The 9,897-nt window shown below is 41.4% G+C and overlaps 1 protein-coding gene across 6 annotated transcripts in view; it reads right to left on the bottom strand.

Annotated features, from left to right (window-relative positions):
- Positions 1-9,897, bottom strand: part of pou2f2a (POU class 2 homeobox 2a) — a 39,421-nt gene that overhangs the window by 9,044 nt on the left and 20,480 nt on the right. For 3 of the 6 annotated variants that reach the window (XM_034874161.1, XM_034874166.1, XM_034874164.1), the window contains exons 2-7: positions 2,741-2,806; positions 2,537-2,571; positions 1,987-2,043; positions 925-1,044; positions 412-732; positions 19-124 (exon numbers count right to left, since the gene is read on the bottom strand). In XM_034874161.1, coding sequence (XP_034730052.1) covers positions 19-124; positions 412-732; positions 925-1,044; positions 1,987-2,043; positions 2,537-2,571; positions 2,741-2,806 — 705 coding nt within the window. Of the gene's footprint in view, positions 1-18; positions 125-411; positions 733-924; positions 1,045-1,986; positions 2,044-2,536; positions 2,572-2,740; positions 2,807-7,261; positions 7,372-9,897 lie in introns of those variants that run through there. The other 3 variants (XM_034874162.1, XM_034874165.1, XM_034874163.1) reach the window with 3 other exon arrangements.

Here is a 9,897-nt window from a genome sequence, read left to right as displayed (position 1 = left end):
AGTAAGACGCCTGCCTACCTTGCTGGCCCTGCTGTGCCTGTGGGAGGAGGAACTGGGCAGGGGATGGGAGCGAGTGGCCGGGCACTAACACCAACTGCTGAAGCTGCAGCAACTGCTGTATGTCCTGTTCAATCAAGACAGAATGGACAGATTAGAGGGGGAAAAATAATGTATGACTTTATAAGAGATAGGTAGACGGCTCATTCACACAAACGTGTTAGTATGTTATCTCCACAGATTTGGATGCATAGCAGACAGTGAAGGAGTAGGAAAAACTTACGTACGAGAAAATGTGTAAACTTTGAATCATTACAGATACGATAGGCATGCAAGAATAACTGTTTCATGGCTTGATACTGGTTCCTCAATCAAGCCGCTCAGCAGAAGGTGGCTTTGATTGGCAGTCAGTACCTGGGCGGTGAGCTGGATTGGCTGGGAGAGGGTGAGCTGGGGTGGAGGAGGTGGGACAGGGACACTTTGGGCTATCTGTTCCTGTGTGCTCTGTCCCTGGGACTGCGATTGGGCCTGCTGCCCCGTTTGTCCCGCCTGCTGCTGCTGCTGGGCTTGCTGATTTGCTGCTGCGACTGCCTGAGCTTGCTGATTTGCTTGGGCAGCTGCGTGGGCAGCATGAGCGGCGTGGGCTGCACTGGACTGCTGCACAGCTGCAGCCAGGAGCTGCGCCTGAGCCTGCTGCAGCAACAGCTGCTGCTGCGCTGGCAACAGAGCTGTTAACTGGCGAAGAGAAATAGTAGAGTAGAGTAGAGTAGAGGGGAGGAAAGAATTAAGATAAAGTAGAAAAGAAAGAAAAGGCAAAGGGAGACAAAGAAGGAAACAAAGTTTTCAAAAAGCAGCACAAGAGAAGCAAGCAGGTTGAAAGCAAAGCAAAGTGTGTGTCTGTGTTCTTATAATAAAAGTTAGGCTTACCCCTGCAAGTTGGGAGCCGGTCAGCATGAGCTGTGTATGTTGCAGGGCCGTCTGTGAGGGGGTCGGGCCGTGAGAGAGAGGAAGGGCCGGGGACATATCACCACACTCCTCCATCTTATGCTGTGTGGAAGACAGGAAAAAGAGCGGCGAATGCAGAAGATTGTTTATTTAAAAAAACATGAATGTATCCAAAACACAAATCCTAAAATGAGTTTTATGGCTCCAGAACCTTCTCCATTTACACTTCTCCTTTCCAACAAATTGTAGAGAATAACTGTTAAAAGCATACCTGCACTAAAAAGATTTAAATTAGCAAATATAAAAAAACACAGGGAACCACTCTTCCCCGAACTTGGTCAAAAAGACCAATTACAAACATATTATTTCAACTACATAAGCTTACCTGGCTATTCAAGATCATGATAGGCAGTGTTGATTATTTAAATTCTACGGGTATTTTCAGATTAATGCTGCTGATAATCAGTAAACTGATGAGAACTGTGTCTCTAGTCTGTCTCAGGCAATGAGAGTCCACTAGCCTCTTTTTTCCTTGTACAAAGGGATGATTTCTACTCCCAGGATCAGGCATGTTTAAACTGGCGGGGGGGGGGGGGCTCTACCAGTGTATTGATTTGCATATCTCTTGTGGTATGCAAACTAGGACAATTTCACCTCTTGGTAAAGCTGTAGCATTATAGATTTATTACAATTCTCATAGGCTTTGTGAAGGGAGAGTGTCATCATACTTAGTGAATTTGTTTACATTCAGGACTGGGTGGAGAGACACATTATGAACCTTAACGTTGAACGCAACAAAAGAAAAATTGAATGCACAAAGATGAGGCAGCTATACTGTCAATAAACCTTTTGTGGGAGGTTAAAACACAAAAGATGCACAAACATAAGACCAGACATACGTACAGACATGCACAGGAACTTCAGTTACACACACACACACACACACAGACACACACACACACACACACACACACACACACACACCATTGAGGGGTAAACGTCGGACAGGTAGACGTGAGGACACACAGAGGCCTACACACTCACCTTGCTGCTGCTCAGGGTTGGTGAAAGGGGAAATGGATTGACTTTCATTGACTGAGCCTAGAGAAGATGGAACAGACTTCTTATTAGAAATGACTTACTTAAATGACTTTAAATGCATTATATTTAATTTAACCTATTTCATTTACAAAACATTGATTTATGAACAGAAAAGATATATTTTTCAAATAACTTTGATCTTTTTTAACAATTGTGTTAGTGATTTATCAAGAATGTGAAGATTTGCTGCTTTTCTCTCTTATATTTTAATTAGCAATTAAATATGTTTGGATTTTAAAATTGTTACTCAGACAAAACTCGCTATTCAAGATGTCTTCCTAGCCTCTGAGAAACTGTGATTGGCATTTTTTACCCTTTCTGACATCATAAGGACTTAAGAATGAAAAAATAAAGAATACAAAATAATCAATAAAATAATCAAGACAATCAACAATGGAAATAATGAGCTGTACAACTATCTTATTTTGTGCATTAATTATGTAGATGAAAGAGGTGGGAGATAAGCCGTTAGAATCACAGGAGTCAGATGTACCTGGTGATTTGATTCAGGTCCATTCCGCTCTGAATCTGCGTGGGAGGGAAAGGAAAAAGTGAGAAATTAATCACGTGTTAGAGCACAAACGCACAAACTCACAAACGACCAAACTGCGATATACGTTATGATGCATGAACTACTTTTTATATATTATTCATATGTATTTTATTATTTGCTGTCACTAACAGCAGCACATCTTACCTGTGCCCTCCATCGGGGACTCGGCCCCTACCTTCTCGACCTCTACTGGCTTTGACATCCTGATATCTGTAACAGGAAGACACAGATAAATAAGTCAGCAAGGTTCATTCTTAAATCTGTGTCAGAGAGGGGAAAATAACACAGACAGAAGACAAACACGTTTACGAAGCAGTTGATCCGAATCTTGATGACGGAAAAAAAGAAAGAGGATGGCCAGGGCGTTGTTTTTTAGATAGGTTAAGAGTGTTTTCAGGTCACAGTCCTGTATAGTCCTACTCACTGTACAACAAGCATCGTGGCTGAATCATTCACAAGTTAAATCCAGCCCACATTCATTCATTCTTTCCAATTAGCGGTTTAACCAAAGGGTGGGTTAACCCAAGGTGTTTGCTTGTTCTAAATTTAACTCAAGGTGTTTACGTGGGAGCAACTCAACGCTAAAAATGTCTAATGTTGTGTGTCATTCATTACAAGACCACATCACTTCCTGGTTGATACTGTATTGGGACAGTCCCTATGGCAACAACAGTGAAGTGAGGGAGGCATGAAATTCTCAACTCTTTAATTCTAGCTATTAGAGAAGGAGGGGAGTATTTTGGCAGCAGAAAGTGTAAGAGAGAGGGGCATGAGAGTTTTTAAAGAACATATGCGTGTGTGCATGAATGTGTGTGTGTGTGTGGTTTACATGTCTTACACTTCTGTATGTGTACTAGGTTTGTTTTATTATTCAGCCAATGGTATCATCTCACTACAAAACTTTTTATTTGTCTGAAACCACAAACTGAAAGACGACTTTTTGTTTTGTCCATTTGAACCCTTTTTCTTCTCTCGCTCTTGTTATCTCTCCCCTGACAAGCGCATGCACACACACACACACACACACACACACACACACTCACACACACACACACACACACACACACAGAGCTACTTCCCTTTTGTGAAAACATGCAAATCTGCCCAACGACCAACTAATTATATCTGCCACCTGCATAATAAACTCTGTCTCCCTCCTCCTTTTTGTCTCTCCCCTTTCCCCCCTTCCTCTCCCCTTTATCATTCCTCTCCTCATCCTTGTTGTTTCTCACGTTGCAAATGAAAGAGACACTAGAAACTATGTTTCATTTTAATTTCCACATCAGCTTATTGCTGTGGTTTAATGAAAATGAAATACAAAAAATACTCTCATAAGACTTTCAACAATGCCTGCAAGCGGTCAAGCCTGGTTTTCACCATCAGGGGGCAGCAGTAACACATGGAGAAAAGGACTGCTCCACTGACCCCCACTGACTGACCTGATGTCATTTTCAAATAACCAAACCATCAGTCCAGTACAATCATTATACAGAAAATAACTTAAAATGAGCCGCTCCCTGATCAAAAGCCCATTTAGCAGCACAAGCACATTTGTTTCAGTGAGAACAGTGGACTTTTGTACATGGTCTTTAGGGGAAGTGGCGATCAGCAAGAAAAGCTTCACACTGCCGCCACACTTCTAACATTGGGTCAGAACAAGCAAATACTGACCACAGGATTTCCCTCCAACTTAACAGACTTCTGCAAAAAGCTAATTTGGTCACCCACCATGTGGATGCAAACATCTGGTTAAGCTATTAGTAGACCTGATTTGTGGTTATCCCATCATTACATATGACTCCTGTTTTGGGTGGCTACCATGGCTAGTAGCGAAACCAAAAACTGACCAATGTTGCTCAATATCTGTTAGAAAATGCAATGTCTTAAAAAAGCTCCAACCAATATGTGCTGTGTACGATACCAAAGCCAAATCCACCATATAAAATCATTGTCCAGCTCATAAACAGCTGTAATGTGATGTTCCCAAAGTGCTGCTGTTGGTACTGTACTGCCTACTCGCAGGACACCCGGGGAAGGTGTTTATTGATTCATAGTTCAAAACGGCCTACAGACAGTAGCATGGTGGATAATGTGGTCAGTAATACAGTAGTGGGACAGTATATCAAGATGCTGTGTCTTTTTCTCACTTCCCCTCCCGACTTCCCCTTGTACCGGGTTGAACGTAGAGTGCTAAACCAACACTTACTGTCAGCGAGGCTATTAATATTAGCCTGATCTCTACCTCTCTTTCACTCCATCTTTTTAAAACCTCCCCTCTATTTTTCACCACATATCTGCACACTCACAAACACAACTAATTTTACTCAACAAAGAGCAGTTGCATGTTATGAAATAAGTGGGGGAAATAAGAGGCAACATCGCATCTTATTAGTGAACCCTTGTTCTTTGCATATGTGGTAAAAAGTTAATATACAGTAGAAGCATTTCTTTGAAAGTACAAGGTTAAATTACTATGTCTATTTCGTCCCTCATTAAGATGTTGTACTAATCTTACAGCAAAGCTCAGGGTTTATCTTCTACCCAGCGAGACCAGAGAGCTGCACAATACTCACTGTATCTTAAACAGAGCAAATTTAACGCTGTATAATCCTGTGTCATGAATAAATGATGCAATAGAAAATGAACAAGGAACAACGGTGTCTGTGCTCAGACTGGACTGTTTCTGTTATTCTCCTCTGGGTATTTTGGCTAAGATGAAACTCTACTGCAACTATGCTAAACTCCCCCCCCCGCCCAAACTACCCCTCACCCACTTCCTGATTCAGGACACCACCCCAGCCCCAAGGGGGGTGTCTGGGAACTGGAGTCATCATACCTACCAACTCCGGATTTCAAAAACCAAGAAAAAGAGAAAATAAATGTTTTTCATTTAGAAGACTCGGCTATCCAGCTCAATAGCTTTCGCACATCTGGATGAAGATAAAGACATAAGTTGATGTTGAAATGTGAGAATGAAATATGGAGCTAAACAAAAAAATGGAAATATAAATAAGTGAATGAAGACAGAATTTAAAAATTAAAGTAAGGAACCGACGAGGAAAATATAAAAAATAAAGGAAGAGGCTAAAGGAAATCTTAAAGTGGCACAGCAGGATCATTATAGTCGGTGCTGCTTACACTATTGGTTGTGTTAAGTTACTGTCTGCATTGTCAACTACAAAAAAATGACTTAAAATGCTGAATAAGAACAAAAATAAATGCAGCTCTGGGATATATGGAATATACAGTATACAGTATATATGGTACCATTCCTAATTCCTAATTTAGTCACTTATGAGTTTTGGCATTAATAAGCAAACTATCAAAACTGCAAAACTTTTTAAATCAATTTTAATAAATGTACAAAATGCCTCATCATTTATAACTATGCAAAATGAATAGTTAATTTTTTTTCTGACATTTAGTTATTTTGCATTTAACTATTACTCTAATATGGACCTTTGTTTTATTTGTTTATCTAATGTCATGTATTCTTGTTTGTTGCGGTTCGGTGGTGAGGAGGTATCACCCTGGTCAGAGTAATTTACCGGAGGTCACAGCAGTAATCATATCAGATGAAGATGTGTCTCGGTTATTTTAAACCTATGAATCAGTCTATGAAGAAATCTTATCCGCACATCAAGACTGAGAAATATGAGCTAATTGACATTTTAAAATTGATTTCTGGTAATTGGTGAGAACAGCTTGCTTTGCTTTTCTGTGAGTCTCGCTGTCGATCAACTGGCACTTCTCTCAACCTCAGCTGACCAAAACAAGGGGTCTTCTGCTTTGTTTTCATAATTTTTAAATACTGAGCATGACAACATTTCCCCTTTTCATTATCTGTATTTCTTTAAACAAGTATCTTTGTGTCTAAGGTTTTAAAATGTGTTTTAAATAATTGACGTAAATCTAAATATCACAAGGGCAAAATAATCATCAGTGCTACCCCCACAACTCCAACACACACACACACACCCACACCCACACACACACAGAAAGTTAACACCGGTCACCGGGTTAAAAGTTGCACGGAAAGAAACCTTATCAGCTAAATACTGTATCTATTTACTGAACAGAAATGCAACATAAACGCACTGCTGAACAATAAAAACAAAAGGTGTTTTATGATGACAAACGATAAATAATACCAATCTAGGAAATTACTGGCAGCAACACTTTTTCCCCTTACCAGTACATTTCAAAAGACATTTTTACTTTTTTTTGAATTTTCCTCAAGCTTTTTTGGCATTCAGTATTCAGTATAAGCACAAATACATACACTCACAAACACACACACACAGACACACACACATACACACACACACACAAAGGCATGCTATGTGATGGCGAGGTGTCTGACCTTTCCCTCTGCCTGCGACAGGCGTCCACCCATCAATCCATCCATCCAGCCACATCTTTCTCTTCGTACCACCTCTCGCTCTTTGATGTTCTCTAATTAGCTGAGCTTGTTAGACCTAGTGGCATTAATCAACAGAGTAGACACAGTTCTCTTTTTCTCTCTCTCTCTCTCACACACACACACACACACACACACACACACACACACACACACACACACACACACACACACACACACACACACACACCTTAATTGGTTCTGGTAAATGAAGGCCAGCATGAGCTGCACAGACAGTCACTCACCTGGCAACCACATACTGAAGAAGTCCTTTGCCGCTATTGCTGCTGTCTTGGTCATATCTGTGTCTGTGTGAGAGAGTGTGCTCTACGTAAAGAAAAACTCTCACTCTCCCTCTCTCACTCAAACCAAAAAAGGGGAGTGTATTAAATCATATGGTTGAGAGAATTACTCTCTCTCTAGTCCACACCCCCTAAGCCCCACCTCCTCCCCACATCCTGCAACATACAACAGGAAGTAAGCCTCAAAAGAGTAGGGACTCGGCACACAGTAGAGAAATAAACAAGATTAAAGAAAAAAGAAAAGGATGGGGGACACACAAGAGGTTAGAGAGTGGGAGAATGAGTGAGGGAAAAGATTGAAGAGATAGACGAGGAGAAAAAGAGGGGGATGACGGGTGCTGACGGAAAGTGATGGCGCGGCTGGAAACAGCCACTCACACACACACACACACTCACTCACTCACTCACTCACACATGCAAGAGAAAAACAGCAGGCTTGACATATTGACCGAAGCGTGTATGATACATTTTGCACAATATATTTGATCCAGGGTACCTTCAAAACCTATCCAAAACTCAACTGAGCCGAGTTTTCTCTCAACTCTAAGATGTTCTCACAAGCTCTCATAGACTGTTTTGTCTACCATGAGTCATGACAATCTCTCCATGGGCATATCTGGGTCTGTGTGTGACTGTGGGGTTGCTGTTAGTGAGTACATCAGTGGGAGTAAGGTGGTCTGTCGAGGGAGGTCGTCACTAACAAGAGAAGATGTGAGACATCCTCAGCCACAGCTCCACTCTAACCCGAGCAGAAGGAAAAACTCAGTCACAACACTCACTGTACCACTGACCACACCATACTGTGGGCTGCACATAGCGATACACCAAAGAAAGCCACACTATGAATCTCTACATGTGACGGAGAGATGTGGCATGGAAGTGGAACATTATAGATGAACTAGATATGAGCTACTATCAGTGCTGCCCACTAGGATTAACAGACTAAGAAGCTGCTAAATAAGTGAAAATCTAGAGTCAGAGAATGATCTTGCGGAAACAAAATAGCATGTTTCAGCAAAAACACGGTCTAGATTTTCAAATCTGGAAGTGTCAACGTGCTGCCCTGACAGTAAGCCAAGCTGACCACAAGGTGGCACTCTTGATTTAATCCTGATGAACAAATAAGCTCCATCTATCGAAGAGGGGGATAAGGCTGATCCCCCCCCCCCCCCCCCCCCCCCCCCCCCCCCTCCTCCCTCCCCTTCCTTCTCCCTTGGTCCGAGTTCACTAATTCAAAAGCTAACGGCAGCAGAGTTCCCAAGTTTAACCTTATAAATACTTTATGTGGTGATTTACAACAGCCCAATGTACTGCTGGATAGCACATTGAGAAATGCATATGGTGCTGCACTGGAAGTGCTCCCTGTAATACAGAGAAATCTTTTTAAATCCGTCCTCATACATACAAATCCTGATGTTCTGAGACACATAAATATATATTTACAATGAGGTCAATATCAGTACTTGAGCTTTCTTTAAAGAAAACTCACAAATGCACAGTGTTTTCAGTTAATAGATATGGCCTAGATAGATAGATAGATAGATAGATAGATATATTCATCCCAGAAGGAAATTTAGAACCTGAGGTAGAAAACTGTAGATTTTTGCAATCAATAAAACATTTAAAGTATTTTTCAAGCAAAAACGGGTACTTTTCTTAGTAAAATATTATAGTAAACTGAATTTTTTTGGGTTCTTTCCTGAGGGATTTTGATGATGCCACCTTATTTTATGACATTATATAGACAATTCATTGATTATTCTAGAAACCTATCTACCAATAGTTAGTTACAGTCAGAGTAGTATTTGATTCCCCAGTTCCTTCTTTTTTAGGTGGTGCTAATCAAACATCCAATATCACATTCCAACACCTTAAAGTGCAGGCTGGATACCAACCAGTCTTACAGCCTGAGACAAATCTTCAGTTTTGTCAATTTATTTGGCCCCAGTATTTTTGTGGTACTGTTTTGGCCTTAGCAGGACATGTACGGACAGACTGCCAGGCCCATCCCCAACAGTGACAGACTGTGCATTGGGAAGGGGGCGTTTCTCGGGGTCAGAGGTTGTCTGGGCAGCCCGGCAATGGCCGTGACCTTTGTTCAAATTTCAATCTACCCACATAACTAGCAAAGTGTGTGTCTTTGCGCATGTGTGTGTTTGCAAATTTGTTTGGGTGGCTCAAATAGGTGGCTGGTGAATGTGTGTGTGTGTGTGTGTGTGTGTGTGTGTGTACAGTTCATGGCCATGGGGGGCCTTCCTGCCCCAAGGAGGTCGGATCCTTGGTTACCATGGAGAACAGACCTAGCAACACTCCAGCCTCACCATTAAGATAATTTTGGGCCGAAGGTACATGGTCTCACTTGAAGACGCCATATGAACACATGTACATAATCAACTGGGATATTATTAACTTGGAAAATAGAATAAATATATAAATAATTATATATATACAGTATATCACAAATATGAGTGTGTTTGGGTCACTTCCAGTAGTTCTGTTCGTACGGTGTCTCTCACACACACACACACACACACACACACACACACACACACACACACACACACACACACACACACACA

Source organism: Etheostoma cragini, chromosome 6, assembly GCF_013103735.1.
Source record: "Etheostoma cragini isolate CJK2018 chromosome 6, CSU_Ecrag_1.0, whole genome shotgun sequence".
In the NCBI taxonomy this organism is placed as follows: Eukaryota; Metazoa; Chordata; class Actinopteri; order Perciformes; family Percidae; genus Etheostoma; species Etheostoma cragini.
This window is presented reverse-complemented; position numbering and strand designations above follow the sequence as displayed.